The sequence below is a fragment of the Balaenoptera physalus genome, assembly GCF_965194825.1.
Source record: "Balaenoptera physalus genome assembly, chromosome: 4".
In the NCBI taxonomy this organism is placed as follows: Eukaryota; Metazoa; Chordata; class Mammalia; order Artiodactyla; family Balaenopteridae; genus Balaenoptera; species Balaenoptera physalus.
The window spans coordinates 123260207-123284118 of record NC_138891.1 but is presented as its reverse complement, the minus strand read 5'-3'; the positions used below and the strand labels follow the sequence as shown (position 1 = coordinate 123284118).

At 33.8% G+C, this 23912-nt stretch overlaps 1 protein-coding gene across 3 annotated transcripts in view; it reads right to left on the bottom strand.

The window, feature by feature from the left end:
- The window catches only part of NCAM2 (neural cell adhesion molecule 2), a 491886-nt gene that overhangs the window by 192793 nt on the left and 275181 nt on the right, over positions 1-23912 (bottom strand). For all 3 annotated transcript variants that reach the window (XM_082460389.1, XM_082460390.1, XM_082460391.1), the window contains exons 3-5: positions 22417-22623; positions 20342-20485; positions 13773-13910 (exon numbers count right to left, since the gene is read on the bottom strand). In XM_082460389.1, coding sequence (XP_082316515.1) covers positions 13773-13910; positions 20342-20485; positions 22417-22623 — 489 coding nt within the window. The remainder of the gene's footprint in view (positions 1-13772; positions 13911-20341; positions 20486-22416; positions 22624-23912) is intronic.

The window sequence follows — 23912 nt, the reverse complement described above, 5'->3', positions numbered from 1 at the left end:
AGAAACATAATAGATAAAATAAAATAGAACATTAAAAATATTCACAAAACCCAGGAGAAGGCAGAGAAGGGGAAATAGAAGGACAGAAAGCAGAAAGAATAAACTGAAAACAAATCAAAACAAAAATTGCAGATCTAAGAGAAATGTAAATGGTCTAATCTCATGAATTAAAAAATATATACTATCAGAATGAATAAAGTAATTAAATCAACTGTATGTTCTCTATAATGAAACTACTTAAAATATAATAATATAGGTAGATTAAAAGTAAAAGAATGGACAAATATATATTGTTCAAACATCAATCCAAAGAAAGTTGGAGTAGCTATGTTAGTATCAAACAAAGTAGATTTCAGAGCAAATAAAATTACATGATATAAAGGGGAATACTTCATAATGATAAAAGAGCCAATTTTCCAAAGGAAGAAAAATGACAATCTTTACATGTGCATTCATCTCACAAAAAAGCTGCGAAGTATATGAAGCAAAAACTGACAGAATGGAAACAAGAATTAGATGAATTCACAATCACTCTTTGTGACTTCCAATCTAAGAAACTAGAAAAAGAAGAGCACAATAAACCCGTATCAAACAGAAGGAAAAAAGAATACTACAAATAAGAACAGATATCAGTAAAATAAAAAACAGAAAACAAACAAGGGAGAATTAAAAGAAACCAATGAAGATTCTTTCAAAGATCAATACAATTAATAAACCTCTAGCAAGACTCACCAGGATAAAAGGAGAGATAACGCAGATTGCTAATATCAGGAATTGAAGGTATTTCACTACAGATGCAACAACATACAGTAAAAGAATTTTTAAAAAGGAATAATACAGACAAGCCTATGTACACAAATTCAACAGTGCTGAAGAAATGGAACGTTTCCTTGAAAATCACAAACTAGTGAAACTAACTCAAGATGAAATAGGTAACTCAAATAGTTCTGCAACTACTGAAAGAATGTAATATGTGGTTAAAATCCTTCTGAAAAAAATCTATAGAAGCACATTGTTTATCCTCTGAACTTTACCAAAAAGTTAAAGATATAACACAATTTCTACACAATCTCTTTAAAAAAACATGAGGCGGGAATATTTCTTGACTCATTTTATGAGGTCAGCATTATAAGGATAACTTAACCAAAGATAGTACAGGAAAAGAAAACTACACAAACCAATATCACTCATTTAGGTAAGCACAAATGTATTCAATGAAATTTTAGAAAATAAAATTCTGCAATACACATACAAAAAAATACATCACCATCAAGTGGGGTTTATTCTGTGAATTGTAAAACTGGCACGATACTGAAAAATCAATTAATATAATTCAATTTATTAACAGTTTAAAGAAGAAAAATTATTCAGTAATGTGAATTGATGCTGAAAAAGAATTTGACAAAATTCAACATCCATTCAAGATAAAAACCCTTCACAAGCCATGAACGGAAAAGACTTCTTTATCCTGATAGAAGATATCTTGCCAAAAATTTCCAGCTAACAGGCAACATTCAGGTAAAAGAATGAATACTTTTTTTCTAAAATTGGGAACAGGTAAGGAAGTCCTCACTTAACCCTCCTATTTAACATCATACTGGAAGGCAAATGCAGTCCTAAGTAAGAAATAAAAATAAAAAGCATACAATTGGAAAAGAATAAATAACTTTAATACAATTTGCAGATGCACTATTGTTTTCATTGAAAGTCCAAGAATCTACAAAAATATTCCTAGAACTAAAAAATGTATGCAATACAGTCACAGAATATAAGAAAAATACACAAAAAAATCATATTTCAATATACATACTTGCAAGAAACAACTGAAACCAATTTTTTTAAAAAACGTATGCATAGTTCCAAAAATATAATGCTTAGATACTAATCAAACAAAACTCATGTATGGGATCTGAATGCTGAAAACTACAAAAAGTCAAATGAAGCAAAAAAACAAAATACATTAATAAATGGAGAGACATACCTTGTTCATGCATTTGTAGAATCAACAAAAAAAGTATAAAATTTTCCAAAACTGATATCGACTCTATAGAATTCTAATTAAAATCTCAGCAGTATATTGTTTCATAGACAGACATGTTCTAAAGTTTAAATGGAAGGCAAAGAAACTAGATTTTGCAAAACGTTTTCGTAGAAGAAGAGCAAAGTCATACAAATCATACTACTTGATTTTAAGGTATATGTAAACTTATGGTAATTAGGGCAGTATGATAATGGTACAGGGATAGACACATAGATTAGTGGAATGGAATAGTCCAGAAATAGATGCCTATAATCCAACTATGTTTTAAAAGTTTTATTTTACAAAGTGCAAAGGCAATTCAATGGAGAAAGGATAGTCTTCTAACAATGGCTTTTAAACAATTGGATATCCATATGCAAATAGGTGAATTGAAGCACAAAACTCACTTCTTATATAAAAATGAGCCCCAATCATATATTAACACATATATGTGGAATCTAGAAAAATAGTACAGATGAACCAATTTGCAGGGCAGGAATAGAGACACAGACACAGAGAACGGACATGTGGACACAGGGAGGGGGGAACAGGGGGACAAAGTGGGAGATTGGGATTGACATATATACACTGCCATGTGTACAACAGATAGCTAGTGGGAACCTGTTACATAGCACAGGGAGCTCAGTTCAGTGCTCTGTGGTGACCTAGATGGGTGGGATGGGGGGCGGGGAGAGGTGCCAGAGGGAGGGGATATATGTATACATATAGCTGATTCAGTTTGTTGTACAGAAGAAACTAACACAACATTGTAAAGCAACTATACCCTCCCCCCCCAAAAAAATGATAATGCATGAGACAAGAGTCCTGCTAAGTTTTCTACAAAGTGGTCCATTATATGCATGTGAGGAAGATAAGAAACTACCACTCTGGAAGACAAAAAAAGCCAAAAGGCTAATCTTAATTATTGAACTGCCCCGTATTGGTCTGAAGTTTTTTTAGAGTGGATCGTGGAGGCAACATTTGAGGGGATTCTCAGTCTCACTGGCTGACTGTGCTTTATTAAAATCACTGAAGCGTAAAAAAATGAACCCCAAATGGATCAAAGACCTAAATTTAAAACATAAAAGTATAAAAAGTTTAGAGGAAACTTGAGAAAAAAGTCTTTGTAGCCTGGGGTTAGGTGTAGATGTCTTAGACATGATACCAAAAGAATGGTTCATAAAAGAAGATTAATAATTGGATTTCAAAATTAAATTTTTTCTTGCTTTCTGAATGACACTAAGAGAAAGGAAAGATAAGCCACAGTGTAGGGAAAAAGAACCTACAAATCACAAATCTGAGCAAGGAATTGTATTCAAATATATAAAACAATCTAAATTCAACAGTAAGAAAATGTGCAAAAGATGAACAGAGACATCAATAAAGAGGCTGTTTGGAAGGCAAAAATGCATTTATAGAATTTATAAAGGACTCTTGAACTGTAATAGTGAAAAAATCCAATTAGAACATGGGCAGGATATGAAGAGACATTTCACTCAAGAGGATATACAAATGAGAAATAAGCACATGAAAAGATGCAGGAAACATGCAAAGAAGCAGGAAACATGAGACATGATGAGGGAGGAAAAAATAGTCAACCAGAACTGACCCAGAAATGACATAGATGATAGAATTAGAACAAAACATCAAATTATTATAACTGCATTCCATATGTTCAAGAATCTACAGAAAAATTGATCATGTCAAGAGACTTAGAAGATAATTAAAAAATAAATTTGTACATATTAAAACTAGTGTCTGAAATCAAACATACATGAGATAGGACTAACAGTAGATTAAACATTGCAGAAGAAAAGATTAATGAACTTGAACATATAGCAATAGAAACTATCCCAAAAGTAATACAGAAAGAAAAAAAAAACTAAAAAAAAACCCCAAAACACCAGAATCAAAAAACAGAACATCTGGGAACCGTGGAATAAGTTCAAGTGGCCTCAAATATGTGAAATTGGAGTCTCACAGGAGTGTGGGACAAAAAACAATATATGAAGAACTAATGACCAAAACATTTCCAAATTTGGTAAAAAGTGTAACTCAAGTTTGTCAAGAAAACCCAAGTACAAGAATGAAGAAAATTACACCAAGGTATATTGTATCCAAATTGCTTAAAACAAGCTATAAAGAACATTCAAGAATCTGCAAGGACCAAATGGGTGGTACACTTTATGTACAGAGCACAAAATAAGAATGAGAACAAACTTTTCATATGAAATCACTCAGGTCAAAAATAATGGCTCAGAATTTTTAATTTACTGAAATTTAAAATATTGTTAATTTAGAATTCTATAGCCAGCAAACATTCATTTCAAATATGAAGGTGAAATAAACATTTTCTTAGACATTAAGTAGGTGAAGTTAATCATCCTCAGCAGATCTTCACTGTAAAAATGCTAAAGGAAGTCATTCAGGCATTTGGGAACAGACACCAGTTGGAAATCTTGATACACATAAAGAAATAAAGCGCTGTGGAAATGGTAACTATGTAGATAGATGTAAAAGCCTTGTTTTATTTATTAATTAAGTCATGTTAAGAGCTAATTGACGATTTAAAGCAGAAAACAACAACAACAACAAGAAACATATAGTATGAAGATATGGTAGGCAGAATAAGGTCCCCTCCTCTGCAAAGATGTCAGTGCCCTAAGCTTAGCCATCTATGAATACATTAAGTTACAGGGCAAAGGAACTTTGCAGATATAATTAAGATCCTAGACGTTGAAATGGAAGAGTATCCTGTATTATTCAATCAATAAGCCCTAAAAAAAAGAGAACTCCAGCTGGAAGAAGTCCGGAGATCCAGCAGAAGGGAAGTCAGAAACATTCCAGGTCTGAGAAGGATTTAAGGCACTGTTTTTGGCACTGGAGGAAGCACCCAGGGGGAGGCCTCTGAAAGCTAAGCACAGCCCCTCCAGGTGATAGACAGCAAGGAAAGAGAACCTCCATCCCACAGTGGAAAGAGGGTGAATTCTGCCAACAACCTAAATGATATTTAGAAGAGCTTCTTCCCCAGAGCCTGCAGCAAGGAACACAATCCTTCCACCACCTTGATTTTATAAAAATTGTAAAACTAATTATAGTATTATTATATTTTTTAATACCCTGAGCAGATCCCAGCTGAGCCTACTTGGATTTCTGACTTACAGAAACTGGAAAATAATAAAGTTGCATTGCTTCAAGCAACTGAATTTGTAGTAATTTGTTACCACAGAAATAGAAAACTAATACATGATTTGATACAAAAAAATCTGATGACAACAGTACAAGGGCTAGAAGAGGGTATTATTATTCAATATGTGAAATAGTATCATATCACTTGAAAAATGACTGTGAAAATCAACTGCTAAAATAACAGAACAATAAACTATAATTAATGAGCCAAAATAGAAAATTAATGATGGATTAAAAATACTCTGAAATCTAAATAAGGCAGAAATAGAAGAAAAAAGGGAACAAAAAACAGATAAGAAAAATAGAAGAAAAATAGCAAGACTTAAATCCAACTAAATCAATAAGATATTTAATATAAATTGTGTAAACATTCCAATACAAAGGCGGGGACTGTTAGAATTAATACAGAAAAAGAAATAGACCCAACTATATACTGTCCTTGAGAAACAATTAGGTTAAGATTAAAAGGAAGGAAAAATATATGCCATGGAAATGCTAATTAAAAGAAAGGTGGTTAGTTTTACTGATATCAAAGTAGGTTTCAGAGCAAAGAATATTACCAAGGATAAACAGGATCACTTCTTGTTAAAAAAGAAGTCAATTCCTCAAGAGGATATAATTCTAAACTTCTATGCATATAATAACAGAGCTTCCAAACTCATGAAGCAGAAACTGCTATAATTACAAGGAAAAAAAGACAAATCTATATACTTTCGTTAAAGAGTAAACAGCCCCCTCTTAATAACTTATTGAGCAAGTAGACAAGAAGTTAAAAAAGGATAGAAAAGACTAGATCAACATTATCAATTGACCCTAACTACTGATGTTTACCAAAACCCCAACCAAACCAGCAGATTACACTTTCTGTTCTACTGTACAGTAAATACATTTGAAAAGATCTAAATCAAAAAAGTGTCTTTTCCATAACATTAGAACCAAATTAGAAATTATGACAGAATAGTATTTGAAAAATCCCCATGTATAATATTTGTAAACTAAGTAACACAATTCTAAATAACCTATAGGACAAATAATAAAAGGGAAATTACAAATGTTTTGAACTGAATGGCAAAGTGTACACAACATGTTGAAAGTTGTGGAAGGAAATTAAAGCAGTACATACAGCAGATTCTTGAGCATCAAATGTATTCATTAGAAGAGAAGAAAGGATTCAAATCAGTGCCTTGAGGTTTAAATTTAAATAAACATAAAAAGAAGATCAAGTTAAACCACAGATAAGACAAAACAATAAAGATCAGACTGGAAATTGATAAAATATAAACAAGTAAAATTAAAAAAAAAATAATCAATGAAACTAAATCTGTTTCTTTGAGAGACCGATATAACTGATGAAACTCTGGCCACACTGATCAGAAAATAGGGAACAAAGGACAGTGAGAGTGTGGCCGACCAAAAGAGCAAGAGAACCATTCATGACTTTTGTTCTTCAAAATGGGCTGCACTAAAGGGTAACTCAGGAAGCAATATCAGTATTTTATTCACACCGCAAGTTACTTATGACCCGTATCTCTTGCCTTTATTATTTATTTGCATCATATACTATGACTTTTGTAGAAGTATAAGTATCCAGAGCATGTCTCTCCAAAGTAATTTAGACATTAATTGTACTGAATGTCCATCAGTTCCACAATGTCAGGTGGTAGGTTGGTAGTAACTTTTAGTTACTGTTTGATTCCGTGGAATGTTAAAAATTTTCCTTATTGCAGTATCTCCGGGCCCTCTACAGATTTCTTGAAGTTTTGTTGTTGTTGTTGTTATTGTTGTTCAGATAGTGTTGTTATTATTTTACAAATGATAGGATTCACTTCTGTATTTATTGACCAAATGTTAGAGAAAAAAAAAAAAAAAAGAACAATTCTTACATGACCAAGAGGTGCCATTCAGAAAATAGGTGAGTTCAGAGTAGGGTTCTGATTCAAACAATGAGAAAATTCTGCCTTCTCTTTTAATTGGGGATTAAAAGTAATACGTAGAAAAATAAAAACATACTTCTCTATAGACTTTCAAATATGACATTGTTCCACTTTAAGTGTACTCAGGAAATTCTGGGAAGAAGAGAAATAAAGATAGAAGAAAAGGTAAGAAGCTATATTTACTATTCACACCAATTAATTATTGGTGCTGAGGAGAAGAAAAAGACGTGCCTAGATCTTTGTAGGTTGTCTATCGATCTACCTAATTTTCTATTATCTGAAAATTCTAAAATAATGATTGGATAAGTATTAAGGAGAAAAAAATATATTTTTTCTTTCCTTGTATTCCCAGATTGCTAATCTTTGAAATTAAGTGAGATCATTAGGAAGAAAAATGTTTTGGGATCATTAGGAAGAAAAATGTTTTATCAAATTAGAAAATATTCTGGTTTTGATAAATGCTTACTTTTTGACCTTTCGGTGAATTATATATTATATAATATTGTTATAAATTACCAATCCTCTCACAACTTGCAGTCATTAAACTGACTTAAAATATCTCTCTGCATGTTTGAGTCAATTATATTACTGATATATAAGAGGCTGGTTTACTGTCTTTTATGTTTGTATATATGTTTTACATTATATAACATTGCATAAAAGTTAAAGAGAAAAATTCTGACTTTTCATTTTTAATAAAAAGAAAAGTATTTTCTCCTAATTTTCTTAACTTTAAGAACTGGCTAGAAATAGGTAGGAATATAAAATACACTGCCTGAGGGTCACTGCAGGAATAGAGGTATACATTCAGATACCTACTTGCACAAATATCTCTGGCCATTGTCATCAACTGTTGATTTTAATGTTCGAAGGAAAACTAAAGACACAATTGCTTTAAAATTATACTACTAGGTATTTTTCATCTATTCTCAATTGTCCCTGCTTCCATTATCCCAAGTCTGAACCAGCTGTTAGTGGATCATTCTTCACAAATTTACAAAAGATTCAGAAAATAATGAATCATTATACTTTAAAAGAACATTTTACAAAAATAACACTCTACTGGCTGTATTTTTAAATCTAAAAGTTATTTCCGGGTCTTTTCATCATTTTTTGAGTAGTGTGGGAGAGCATTTTATTTAACTAAGGGCTAGGAATCTGATGGAGGATGGGCATGGGTTAAAGCAAGACAAGTAATTTTGATCCTCTTTTTAAAAATTTACCCATGATTTGTGTATAAGTGTGTGTGTGTGTGCGTGTGTGTGTGTGTGTGTGTGTAGTATAATTATCTAGTAAAAAGAGTTCAGAAACGTATAGAAAAGATGGCCAGCAAATTCACCAAGTTAATAAAAATGTAATAAGGTATAATAATAAAATCAAGGTAGCCACTGGGAAGTTAATGAAAAGAAAGGTTTTAGGCATTTGGAAAACCTACCTAAGATCAAGTAAAAAGCAGGTATGAACATAAATATGTTGAAAAATATTGGAAAAATACCAGTAGTGCATCAATGTTTGGTAGATGAGTGAAGTCAGTGATTAGAAATAGAATATTGAAGTCATGGGGCAAGATTTCTCTGAAATTATCAACCAGACCTACCTGTAAATTAACCCACATTCTCACCCATTTTTGATTCATTTCCTCCAGGCTCAGCATAAGATATATTGTCTTTATGTTCAAGGTAAATCTTCCTTACAAACGTCCTAACACTCCAGTCACTTCCTCTGGTCCTCATTCAACTTTGTAATGTTTCCCATTTAATAGCTGGTTCCAACAAGCTGAGGTAATAGGTGCTGTACCTTCAATACTTTTCTTATTCAGTGAATGTACGTGTACATTTATTCTTTAAGTCATTGCAGTCTGAATGTTACCCAGGCCATGCAAATGATATTGTTCACCATAAGGTCTCTTGTAAACTCATAATTGCCAAATTCACCAGATATATTTCAGTTCCCTACTTATTGATCACTTCTGCTTGCATTTACTACTTTGGAAGCCTAGAAGCCACATTAGAAGTCTTGAAATTAAGCCTTTATTGCTCTTGCCTCTGTGACACACTTGTAAACACAACGGCTTTGTTTCAAACACTATCTGATTATACACCTTCCTCCTCATTTCTTTGTCTTTTAGCACAGACCCTACTTATCTCTGACTTGAACTCATTTCTTCTCCCTGCCTCCATCCTTCTCTCTCTCAGGTACCCTGCTCCTAAATGGAAGCTCATCTTTGTCTCTTAGAAGAAAGTCCATAGTCCCCCATGATCTGGTCCCTCCTGCTTTGCAGCTACATCTCCACCTAATCCCCAAACCAACTGACTAACATCACCATCACTCCCTCCCTAAAACTTTCATATTCCAGTAACAGTTACGGTATTAGATCTTTTTTCACATCCTACACTCTTTTTGCTTTTGCAGATGCTATTTTATCTGTCTACAATACATTTCCCCTTTTTGTTCTACAAAATAATACTTTTTCATCAATAGATTTATCCCAAATACCAAGTCTCTTCTTGTGCTACATTAGGTTCCCCTTCTTATTATAAAAGAGTCTGTAAATATCTATAAAAAATGCATTTACTGTATGCTTTTGTATTCAGCAGCTCCATAAACAATCAGGGACTTTAGGAAAGTTGATTATTTTAAGTTTTTGAGATAAAATTGTAAGTGCTTTGAGGGATATAATGCTCTATGAGATCTGTTAGTATTCTGAGCCTAACAAAGTATGAAAAATATAGCCAGCACTTCTCATTTACCTGCTGAATAAATATATAAGTGCAATACAAAATAACATCAAAACTATAGTCAAAAATATTCAGTTGAATTCCCAATATATTGATAAGATAATTAAAAAATTCATAAGAAATGATCACCATCAGGGGAAAGTGGGATTATAAGATGTCTGAGACACACTCAGGGAAGTAATTTCAGATGTATTCCTGGGTCAGACAGCATTTAAATCCCTTAAGTAAGAAAAAGCCACTGGCATTGAATTTGTCTGCTTTTCTGTGATAACAAATAACTCTAAAATCTCAGGGCTTAAAAATGTGTTTTACTTCTTATTTATGTTCTGTGTTTGCACCTGCAGATCAGCTGTGACTCTGCTCCACGTGTTTCTCCATGATGCCCAAGGTAAAGGAGAAGTCTCTGTTAGGGCCATGCTAGTTTCATGGCAGGAGGAAAGTGCAAGAGAAGTAATATGTGATTCTTCTCGAAGCTTAATTTCAGCCATAGTGTATATCATGTTTGCTTATATGCCAATGGCCAGAGCAAGTCATATCATCAATTGGGTGGAGATGCATAAGCCTTGCACTGGAAGCACCACACTTCACATGGCAATGAGCAGTGATGTATAACCTCTTAAAGGGAGGGGAGATAAAGATTTGTGAAAAACTATACACAGGCATTGAGAAATATCGTAAGAAATTCATAGAGGGAGTTAAGGGAAAAAAAAGATCCTTAACATTTGGTATGGCTGGTATTATAAACTAGCAAGGATACCTTTTAACTAATTGTTGAAAAAATAGACTATGCATTGGAAGAAAGGAAATGTGAGGGAAAAGTTGCAAAGAGCAAACAATGGAAAAAAGAAGAGCTTCTTCCAGAGCCAGGACTTGGCAAGAAAGTAGTGAATGTGAAGAAACATTTGACAGGAGTATTTGGTTGGGACTTCAATATACTTAGAGATGAAAGGAGTTGAAAAAGGTCCATGATGAAGTCCAAATTAGCAAGAATAAAAATTAGTAGCAAATAAGAGAGAGGTATGCATTATAAATTGGGGAGAAAAGCATGTAATAAGTCAAATATTGTAACTGAAGAAACATAAGATTATGTGGATAAAGTTGGTGCTTTTATTTTATTATTAATTTTTGCAACCTCAAAGTTTTCATTGAACATCTGCAAGAGGTTTTGTAGGAGGTAAATAATAAAAGATACTTTTAGAGAGGGCTCAAGATTTAAAAGGAGTAGGTAAGCAGGGCAAGAGTCAATAAGACTGGAGAGCATGATTTTTCTGACTGAAGTAAAGGCAAAATGTGAGAGAAAAGCACAGCTGTCTGGTGGCATTAGTCAATGCATTCCTTTGACAGGGTCCAACTGCATCATCCAGAAAGGGGAATAAATCAATGGTTGATTTTGTGAACACTGTTATTTTGAAGAAATTGGTTCCAGGAATTCTAAGATATGGGAGTTTGTGACCATAACAGGGAAATGTGACTAATAAGAAGAAGTGGAGATAAAGCAGTGTTCTAGTAAAGAAGGTCAGATTAGGACATATAATTGATTCTGTTAGAGGAAAAGTGGGAGTGGAAGGAGGATGATTTGCTTTGGAGGTCAGTGTGATGCAGTCACAACAGGATATTACATACATGATTGATGTGAGTTGTGCAGAAGAACACATTCCAGTGTTTATCTCCTTATGAACCCCAATATAATAAGTATAGACATAGAAATAAATATTCCAGATTGAATGCAGATCATGATAGACTTGAAGATTCAAACTTTGTTAATTTAACCCACTCATACCCAAATAATCCTTCCTTTAAGAAAAATGTAATCACATTTAAACACACAGATAATCTAGTGTGGAGATAGAACATGTTATAACTATATTAAAGTAGAAATTACAATAACAGAATGGATAATAAAGGCTTAATATGCTACATCTGCCAGATGACGTTTCCTTTTTCACATCAGACTCAAATTAATGTTTTAGTGTAAAAATATATGCATAATTTTACATATACATACATATATAACATACAGCATAGTACATATTTATATACTGCTTCCTATAAACTTAGTCCTTTTTAAAAAACTTTATATTATTAACTAATATTATAACCCACATTTTCACAAGAGCATACTGAGCACAAGGTCTTGCCTGTGACAAAATACACGTAGATTTCCTACCTTAAATTCTTTTGGAAACAAAGGACAGTAGATGGTTAAGTTAATACTTAAGAAACTAAATAGCCACTGTAAGTTACCTTTGTTTAGTGTACATAATAAAGAGGGAAAGATATTAGAAATACTTATAGATATTAAAAATAGATATAGATATATAGATACAGTTACAAACATAGTACTCATCTCCATATTTAAACCTATTCTTCATGCACTGAAATCTTCCTCTTGGGCTGAAGGCCAAAACTTCCATCGATGATAGCACTCGATAACTACCAGATTCTGCCACCAAAAAAAGGCTCTGAAAGTCTTTTCTCAGAAGGTCTGGCACTTTGGACTCACCCATGAGCATGTGCAGTTTCTATCAACCTGCCTAATAACCATCTGGTCTATTCCATTATGTTATCCACAAATCCCAATTAATTATAGACTTAGAGAAGGAGAGAAAAAAATTCTCAGTGATTTAATATTCTCTTTACATTTCAGCATGAATTTTGTGGTTAAAATGCCTTCACTCCAGGAAAGGAAAAACCAAATAACTCTTTTAGATCTATATGCTATTCCTGGTGTTGTTCTCCAGTCTCTTCAAGAAATGGGAGAGCTAGCTCATGGTGGGAGGTGCATAGGATATGGAAGAAGACACTGATTTATGTTTCCCCTTCCCAGCCCTAACTGATAGAAAACTCATGGCTAACTCTTTAAATTCATATTTTGTCTATTCCAGAAAGAACAAATTACATTCTGCTTCTAGAATCCTGTGATTATGGTTATCTCTAATTTATTTTAAAACAGAAGAAAAAAGTCAAAGTGCATTTGTGTAGTGTTACTACTAGCATTTCCATATGGCTGAAGCATGGGCTACCTATGAGCGGATGGTTAGAGAAGGTAGCTGATGATCATAAAAGACTTCCTATACCATGAAGAGTGGTTTTTATTTTGTCTTGAAGGTAATGGGAAACACTGACAATTTTAAGTGTTGAAAGGTTGATAGGACAGAAAGTTGGAATTGTGAAATTGAGAGTAGAGGAAACAAACAACTTGCAGCCACACAAGAAAAATACGAAAAAGAACTGGAAAGGGCAGCACTCATGGAAAGCATGGTAGGGAAAATAGAGTATATTTGATAGATGTTAAAGAAATACAGTGTACATCTTGGTGACACATTAGATTACCAAAGTGGAGATAACTAGGATAACATTAATCTATCTTCCGCCTCACAGAACGTCATGTTAACCCAGGCATGCAATAGAGTAAAGAAGCCAAATTTGGAGGAAGAGATGTCATCTTGATGTCATAAACTTAGTTATTAACATCCATTAATATTTCAAAGGGTAACTATGTATTCAATTATTTAATTTGGTAAAACCTGCAAATACTGTTAATTAGAGTAGTTGAAGCAGGTAATTAATGTAATTTAAAAGTAAAATCTAGTATCATACTTTACTGTATTTCACTTGACATTCTTTCAACAACTACAAAGCCAGAAAAAGGCAACTACTCCCTTATAGACTCTTTGTAAAAGAGGATGACAGTGTTAAATAAGTCACAGATCCTGCCCTTGAGGCTGTAATACAATGTAGCAGATGCTACCCTAAAGCTGAGGAGATTTCCTCTAGGTATAGAAGAGGTTTATTAGGGAAGTCTTGAGTGCTGAGTTTACATGGTTGCCCTTTTAATAAACATATTGCTAAATGCAACAAAAAGATACATACTAATTATTATCTGCTTACCATTAACAATAACGATGATATCACGGAAGTCAATTTCTCCCCTAGCCTCCACTCTTCCTTCACACCTGTATATACCTTCATCACTTTTATTGATGTTGAGAATCTGCAGATTATTGTTGGCTAAGATAGCAAACCGATCTGTAAGGTAAGCAAAGGGGAGGAAATGATATCAGTAATTGAAGGCAGAGTCCAGCATGCTTTAAATTGCTAAGAGTTAAAATATGGCACTTGTCTGACACTATCAAACTTTTCATCAACAAATTCAAATTTGAAAGTAAAATATAATTTCATGACTTCAATTTTTCCATTCTACACTGCCTGGTTACACATCTTTTTCAAAAATACATTCAAGATTTTATTTCCACATAAAACGGTTAGGGTATTATTTTGCCCTTGGTACTCTGAACGCAGAAATGATACACAAAAGAACAAAGCCGAGACATCAGATATAGCAGACACAAAGACGTTTTGACTGCAAATATGTAGCAACTTGAGTAAGGAAAAGGGTTAGAAAATTGATTGACTATCCTTCCTCACACAATAATTAAACTAATAATTGCACATACCCTGAGGAGGCAGCTAAAATACATAATAATATTCAAGTCATGTAGAGGGCATATAAAATGGTCATATCTCAGATTTATTTGAAAGATTTTTTTTCTAAATGCAAGATAATCCATTTTAGGAAGGAACAGATTAGACTTCATTAATTTTATCTCGATTCCATTTTATGTGTGAGTATATGCACATGCATAAATACAAAAATAAGCTGTTATAGGGCATGCATTAGCTGATTGCTGAAAATAACCTGGCTAGCCTAAGTAGCATCTCAGCCTGACAGTATTTTCCATAATGCCTGGCCTTAGTTTTTAATCATCACAATATCGTTGCAGTCTTAACACCTTGCCCCTTCCTATCAAGTAAAGAATGTTCTCATATCCAGTTCTATTTTGAAACATGTTATAAATGTAATATCCTAAATTTCATTAATCGATTCATCCATAGATATCATCGAACATCATCTGTTTGCTAGATACTGTATTTGGATACATTGATGAATAAGAGAAAACATCCTTGACCCCTTTGGGACTTTTGGTAAGGTAGAAATGTCATTAATTTAAGGTACCCACCTCTGGATATCTACTGTTAAAGCTACTTTTTGGAACTGTTCCAGTATTTATTACTCTTCCCCTATCTGCTGGCTTAATAGAGGTATTAGGGCAAACACAGAAGCCACATGAGGAAATGGTCCAGCCCCCCTCAAACTGGATCACTGGATGGATGGAAGGGTACAATCCTGCCTCTCCCCCTGCTGTCAATTGGACTTTGCATGAGTGAGAAATAAATTGCTATGACATTAAGCCATTCGCATTTGGGGTTCATTTTTCACAGCAATTCCTTAAGTCAAAGTAGAAGTTTGGGCTTTAAATACAAATAAAGAAGTTATCAGACTATAGAAGGTCATTAAAATAGGTAACATGTGGTTATTGATTGTCTAAGAGACAGTTAATAAGGAATGGAAATGTGTAGATTCTGAGGCTACCTCTGAAAGAAAATACCAGTTACAAGGCTATAGATACATAATTTTCAGCCCAGGAAGTATAAACTTTCCCAAAATATTTATTTCACCTTTTGGGTGATTCTAAGAAGAGATACAAAAATGTTTATGCAGATGCTTTCCCCTGGTAAATTTTCTCATCAAAGAAGAGACTGGAGAGAAAGAAAGGCAATCTGCAAGAAATGTAACTTATAGTAAGTCCTGGAGTAACTCAGAACTCTTAAAAATACATGACATTTCAAAGTAAATGTAAAAAAACTCTATTCAAGTGTGTTGCTGGAAATTAGAATGAGGAGCAATTACAATTGACCCTTGAACAACACGGGTTTGAACTGTGCAGATCCACTTATATGGGAATCTTTTTCAATAGTAAAAACAGTACTACACAATCCGAAGTTGACTGAATCTGAGGATGCAGAACTGAACCACAGATATGGAGGAACCTCGGATAAGGAGGGCCAACTATAAATTATACTTGAATTTTTGACTGCATGTCGAGTCGGCACCCTAACCCCTGTGTTGTTCATGGGTCAACTGTATGAATTAAAAGTTCAAATTTAGAGAGGGATGCAACGAGTCATAACTAAATCATTGTAATATTATATTTTCTAACTCACTAAAATATGTATCATGCTTAACTAAAAATTCTAAGTATATGTGTAAAGTCCATGGAATGATGTTAGCAAACTCTCAAACCAAAGAGCATTATTAATATGTATTTACAAAAAGCATTTGAAGAAAGCACTGTTTCAATCAATCACACATAACTATGGATACTGGAACTATTTAACTATTAGAGATGATCTATTTATCTCAGTTTTACAGACATCCACATTTTCATTATTGCAGTAAGAAAATAAATGAAATCAAATAATACACAATAAGGTGTCTGCTTTATGTTTCTTTAAGCAGGTTATTTTCTAAGTCCCCTTTTCTTCTCATCCCACGGCCACTGAATGGTTTGCCTCATCTACTCCTATGCCTTCAACCTATATTTTGATGATTCACAATTTTTCTTCAGACCAGATGATTCCTGTGATTCCAGAACTGTGCAAGAGTCAACCAGATGTACGAACTTAGAAGCGTTGTACATACTTCAATCTCAGCATGTTTAAAATCTGGCTCACTAGCTCCACCTGAAATTTCTCATACGGTACTCTCCAGTTCTGTCTTCACAGGTCTTTACATTGAGCTAGTTGCCCAAGGTAAATTCCTTGAGTCATCTTTGACTTCTCCATCTCTCTCACTGTGCATATCCAATCAAACCCATATCCTATCGCTTCTCCCTTTATCATTTCTTAGTCTAGAATCTACTTTTCCCTCAGCAATTATTTCATTTGGATTTGAACTGTTCTCATTGCCTGGAGCTTGGCCTTGACTCTCATCCAATTCATTCTCCTCACTGAAGCACTGATATCCTTCTAAATACAAATTAGGTCATGTCACTGCCTTAATTAAAACCTTTTAGTGATGTCACCTTTGGATAGATTCTAAACTTCTCAATAGAGATGTCAAGGCCATATTGGCTTGGCTCGACCTTCTTTTTCAGTATCCTTTCTTATTAGTCTTTATTTACAAATCCTAGTTATTATAAGTATTCTAGTTGTACTTATTCATAAATTCTAGTTATAATGAACTTAATTCAGTTTATGAAACGTGCCACTCATGCTTTCACCTCTGGGCCAATTCATACGGTGTCCTCTCCTCTTGAAAAGTCCCCACCATTCTCTAGCTGGCTAATCCCTTTTCATCTTTAAAGGTTGCTTTTCTCTCTCAGCAGGCACCTTGAACCCTCTCCTCTGACCTAACTAGTTCAGGTGCTCTTTGTTTATCATCTTCTATCACTGCACTTTCCTTATCATATACCTCAACGTACCTTGTTTTCATTGATTGATTTTTTCAACTAGATTATTAATATGTTGAGGGTAGTGGACTTGTTCATCGTTTTAACCATGAATCACCACCTTCTAGTACACTAGATGAAATATACTAAATGTTCAATAATTGTTGAATGACTTTTTATACTGGAAGTAGATTTCATACAAATTTTATTGAACAAGAAGATTTTATCCATAGTTTTTGATGCCAAAAGGGTACTTCATTAGAAAATGCTCAAAACATTTAGGAAGTTTCAGAGATAACTTTCAAAATGGCTGAGGTAGAATGGGCAACTGCAATAGCATATCTTTCCATCAGGGTTGAGACTAAAGTCAGGATATTCAACTTTAATAACAAAATGTCACCTTTACTCCTTAAATACTTGGATTCTTTAGCATATGGATTTCCTTTCAACAAACAGCATGGTAAACCTCCACTTTGAGTAGTCTGTGGGAACATTAATTCTGCATATTTGTCACACAGCTGCTACCAAAAGCATGGTTAATAAGATGGACATTTCCAAACCTTCATTGTTTCATATGGAGACTTTAAACTTTATTCCTGTGCCACACTAAGGCTTCAGAAAGTTATCTGTACACACTGCATTATTCTAAATCCCCATATATGTTCCTTTCATGGTTGTAAACCTAATCTTATTTCATTAGTTTTAATGAAAGGATCACATAAGGTATAAAAATCTGAAGAATATTACTTCTTATAAATCTGTTATGAATGTAAAAAGTGTTTGATAATGAAGTATGTGGCAAGTGTCTCAAATATTAGAAGGTTAGAAAAGTTTGTTCATCTTCACAATTCCCCTACATCCTTTACATCCCAAAGTCAGAGCAAATTTTACGTCCTTTTTAAAAAATTCTATTTTGCCTTCCCTGCAACTCAGCGTTAAGTTTCTATGTTTAACTGATTCCCATGAATTAAAAACCCAATGAGAAGGAACAAGAAAAATAAATGTTATTTATTGAGAATCCGATATATAGTCAAATATTTTATTCATTCACTTAACAAATATTTATGAGCCTATCTTACTTAAAACTCAAACCATTGTTCAAAATGCATATAGTAATTTACTGTTTACAGATGAAGAATCCGAATTAGGTACAGAGCAGTTAGAAAAGCTCTTTGAGGCTTTAGGGACAAGGAAAGAGTAGAGCCTTAATGGAATTCCAGCTTCACAGCATTTCATCCTGGGATGCTGGGAAAATGTGTAAGCTGTAGCACAGAAGCATCACTCCTCCATCAGCACTGTACTTGACCATGAGTGTTTGCTTTGAGGATTTAACTGTTTTTTTTTTTTTATCAGACTATCATTAGATTTTATCCCCAAATAAATTACAAAAAGTAGATATTATAGGGCAACCTCCAGTGTCCATGGATGCCAATGAATGAACTGTCTTTAGGCTTGAATTCCATCTGGCTACTTAACTGGAGGGATCACCTGCTCTGGGAAGATGGAGATGCTGATCGGTGCCCTGGGCCCGTTCAGTCAAAACCTTGCCAGTCCCTGCTGCTCACACTCTCTGCCCAGAGGCCTACAGTCAGCATCGATTTAACTGTCTTTTAAAAAATGAAACTCGGGCTTCCCTGGTGGCGCAGTGGTTGAGAATCTGCCTGCCAATGCAGGGGACACGGGTTCGAGCCCTGGTCTGGGAAGATCCCACATGCCACGGAGCAGCTGGGCACGTGAGCCACAACTACTGAGCCTATGCGCTTGGAGCCTGTGCTCCGCAACAAGAGAGGCCGCGACAGTGAGAGGCCCGCGCACTGCGATGAAGAGTGGACCCCGCTTGCCGCAACTAGAGAAAGCCCTCGCACAGAAACGAAGACCCAACACAGCCATAAATAAATAAATAAATACATAAATAAAACTCATTTCAAAACCATCTTGTAATTATGGTTTACAGTAAACCAGATGTACACTTGAAGCCTAAGATTAGGTAATCTGAAAGTGTTTAGACATTGTCATTTAACTGCTATGAAAGAATTGCTTTTTCTTTATTATTGAGGGGAAGAAAGCAGAAAATATACTGCACAATTTACTCATGAAATTTATTAGTAAAATCTAAAGCAGTTATCTGGAAATAAAGTATTATATCTCATTAACTTACTATAATAGAAAACAGAGTTTTAGTCAATAACTGACAAGCAGTGAAAATGCCAAGCCCAGAAAAATTCTCTCAAAGTTAAAAACAAATTTACTATCATGATCATGATACGTTCTCTGTACATATTCAAAAACAGAAACTCTCTGCCTTCTCTCCTTTATGTTGTAGAAGTTTCATCTCTTAGAAACACAAAACAAAATCATCCAAGATAGAAAGTATTTTAAAAGATTCAGTTATTTTGTACCTCTCTGCAATGCAAGTGCAATGAAAAATATTCTAAATCGAAAATGCTCCCAATTCACAATGATAAAGTAGCATAATGTAAGCAAATAATGCATCAATTTCAGATGTCATTTTATTCTGGAATTTTAGCTCAGTCTGAATCAAAATCATGAAGACAATTGAAATGAATGTACTCTTCTTTCTATTATCCATATTCTTCTTATCATAATATTTAGAATATGTAGGTATCTTTGAAAGAACAGTGACAGAAAAATAAGTAGGATTCATATAGATATTATTATAAGTTTACACACAATAAACCCATGGGATTACGTTTGAATTATAATATGCAGAATTTCAATAGACCAGGATTGATTCCTTTATTTGTTTGGTATCCTTGAACTGTTTGTATATAATTTTTTCTTGATCTAGAGCAGGAGTCAGCAAACTTTTTTCTGTAAGCTCCAAAAAATAACTATTGTAGGCTTTGTAGGACAAACCATCTGTGTCACAGCTGTTCAGCTTTGTTCCCAAAGTAGCCATAGACAATATGTAACAATTGGGTTTGGCTGAATTTTCATAACACCTTAGAAAAGCAGCAGAGGAGCTGAATTTAGCCTGAGGGCCATAGTTTGCCAAACTCTAGTTTAGAGCTTTGGGGTTCTCAAAACAGTCGTTTGAGGTTTAGGGTCAAACAATCTAATTGCTATATTTACTCAGGTAGATTCAGTCTTTTAAAAAATTGCAGTATTGTTAGAACATATAACTTAGAGAGTTACCAAAATACTAACTGTCGGAAATAGCGGTGACTTCCTCATTATGATACAACCAGCTGACAACAGGTGCAGGCGAACTGCTGACTCGGCAAACCACTTCTGCATTCTCTCCTTGTTTGAACTCTTGAGGAGATACGACTTCTCTGAAAGTGAGTTTTTCTGCATCAAGAAAGTAAAACAAACCATACAAGTATTATTGCTTATTTCTCCCAATAGCATATTTCAGAATCCATGTTTATTGATGCTGTAATAAAATAATTAGGTAAATCTAGATCCTTTAAAACCTTAAACCAGATAATCTAATTCTCCTACCCAATAAATTCCGTCTCACTGAGAATAAAATCCAAAGTCCTTACAATGCCACACTAGGTCCTGTATGAACTGGAGTCTGCCCCACAATTCTGATCCCAGTTTTTCTTCTCTCCTCCTAGTTGCTGCTTCGGGCAGTTCCTTGAACACTCCAGATTTGTTCTCATTCTGGGGCATTTGCACTCTCTTAAATTCCTTCAAATTTCTGCCCAACCTCCACATACAAAATAGCCATCTCCCTACGTCTCTAAACTTAATTTCTTTCCTATAGAATTCTATAGCATATATATCTAGCATTTAAGCATTAGTTTTAGCTTATTTTTTGTGTCTCTACCCACTAAAATGTTAGCACCAAGTGGCCAGTGATATTTTCTGTTTTAGTCACTAATGTCTTTAGGAATTAGAATATTGTCTGCCATGCAGTAGACATACAATAAGTGTATTGAATGAATGCATGAATATGGATATTTATGCTTGATGAGAAATTTTCACAAAAGTAATTCATTGCTCTTGCTAAGAAGAAACAATTATTTTTTACCTTCACAAATAAAGCACTAGGGATCTTCCTTTGTATCATTTCAAAGGACACTTCTTTCCAGATACTAGTCTATGAAATGATTATTTCAACTTAATTCTTTGTTATTTATGAAATTGGCACAGTAAATGGTCATATAAATAAGTAAAACATCTTTCCTTGAGGAGCTTAGAAACTAACAGGAGGGGGAAAAAAAAGGTCAAATCAGGAAAAATGAGGGCAACAGTACTCCAACAGATTGCCCCACTCATCTAAGAGGAAGTCTTGCTCTGGTACTGCTTCCTTTTTTCCCCGTATGCTATTTCTAGAATAACAAAAACAAAGCTATAAGGAAGAGATGTCTTATGAGCTAGTATTCTAAAACTTCTTATAATTTATCACTGGTAGAAATGCTAACTACCACAAATTAATTGTAAGGCAAAGTTCTAAGCACTTTATGCATGAGTTAATGTAGTCCTCAAAGCAACTCTATGTATGATGTAGGTACTACAATTATATCTATTTTATAGACGAGGAAATTGAAACAGAGAGGTTATGCAATTGCTCAAGGCCACAGGTGTAAGTGATAGAGCCTGGTTTCAAACCCTGGGAGTCGATGAGCTTCAGTGTTCCTAAACAGGTTAACAATTCCTAAAAGTGAGACGTTGGAAAGGAATGTAGGAAGCAATCAATCACAAGTCGTAAAATGAAGTGTAAGTGTAGAAAACCTTGCTACTAAAAATGCCTGGAGTTGAAGAATCTGGTTAGATATTATTCTTCATTAGATGAGTTTTCAGGTTTTATTCTGTCTAAAGCCTGTCAGCTGACCCTTCCCCAGCTCTCATTCTAGATTGGTAGCTGTTATCACATAGGTAATTTTATTTGTTCCAGTCATGATCTTTTTTTGAAAGTGAAAAAAAGCACTCCCAATAAATTTTATATCACTAAATAAAGTACTGATTTCTATTCACCCAACAGATTCTTAATGGTGTCAAAAAACTAAAACATTTTCATCTATATTATTTAACCAACAGAATTGGCTCCATCTATGTATTTATAATCCACTATAACCTATTATCGATTTTATTTTAGAGATGTACTGTGGTAAAATAGAAATAAGCTGATATCTGTAAAGGTCTTAGCACATTGTTCATCACATAGTTAGTTCTTAATGAGTGTTAGTTTCTATTGTTAAGTACATTTTAATTTGAATTCTTTATAAGAACGTATAATTTCAATCAATAAAACTTATAAATACATGACTTACGGTAAATTTCCAAAACAACTGTGGCTTCTTGTGTCTGTCCTTTGGCATCTGTTGCTTGACAACGATATATCCCTGCATCTTCTATATTTGCGTTGTAGATGGTTAATCGTGATCTAATACCTTCCTTTTGCACTGATACCCTCTGTGTTGAAATTATCTTCTCTCCTTGAGGATTATACCAATCTATACTCTCAGGTTCACCAATTGCTGCAAAGAGCCATGGAAAAGAAATTTTGAAAATATGTTTCAAGTGTTTGTTTTGACACTGGCATTTACTATCGTGTAACAACTTTAACAATTTAGAAAAAAATGTAAATGGAAGACTGGAAGTCTGAAAATCTTACAAAATCGAAAGTAAACACAAATGCTAGCACACATGTTATCCTTATTTATCCAACATTGAGGTTTCAATCTCGTTTGAGTAACAAAACCCAGAGGAAACTTCCAGTATGGTACTTAAGCTATGACAGTGTAAACTTTACCACGGAAATCTATGGATTATTACTACACAAGTACTGAAACTGCCTTGGCAACTGAGTCCAACATTAATTCCACTTAATAGGCATAATCTAAACAGAAACACGATTACTAATGTAATTTCACCTGCTCAATTCTTTTTGCTAGGGTCAGGAAATAGCACTTTTTTCCCTGATACAGCAGAGCTCATGAAAACGTAAATCATTTATGAAATAAACTTTGGCTTTTGTTAATACAGAATTTTGAATTAATTTCCCAAGTTGTTAAACTTGTATAGATAAGGCCAATGACTATTTTTTAAATGGAGCCCTAATCTTCTCTTTTCCCAACTGAAATGAGTAGTTTCACCATTTTAATCTAAAACTGTTAACTCTTTAATCATATGATAATTAGAATGCATTGAAATGATACTTATAGTGCTAGGCAATTACAACCAAATCATTACAGGGTAAACATTTATTTAAGTTTTCCAATTCAGAATCTAGGTTATTATCCTCTTCATAAAAGCTGAAGCTTCCCATGTTTGCTTTTAGTCACCAAAAGGATGTATTTCACCTAATTACTTGAGAGGTAATTTGTGGAAGCAGCATACACTATTAACTCAAAAGTATCAGAAGAAAATGCATAAAGTTAAATAACATCTTCAGGACCTTTTTGAAGAAGATTACTCCTTCTCATTTTTTTTCCCCCAAGATATGGCTTTAGAAACAAATTGTCCTCCTTCCTATATCAAATTAGACATGATGGAGAAAAAGGTATGAAAGAAGTTTAGTTAAATCTTAAATGAATCTTAGTTATGTTATCTTCAATTTTTCTGAACAGAACCATAAAACCATAGTAGTTACAGGATAACTCTTTTGGGGGAGGTATTTGTTTTAATTCCCTCCTCTATCGAGAAGTTACAAAAGAATAATTTAAATGTGCATTACTTTAAGTTTCAGCAATAGAAAACCTCACTTTATACAGTAAATTATACAGGATATTCTGTGAAATATTTTGGACATTTTCACTCTTAATGA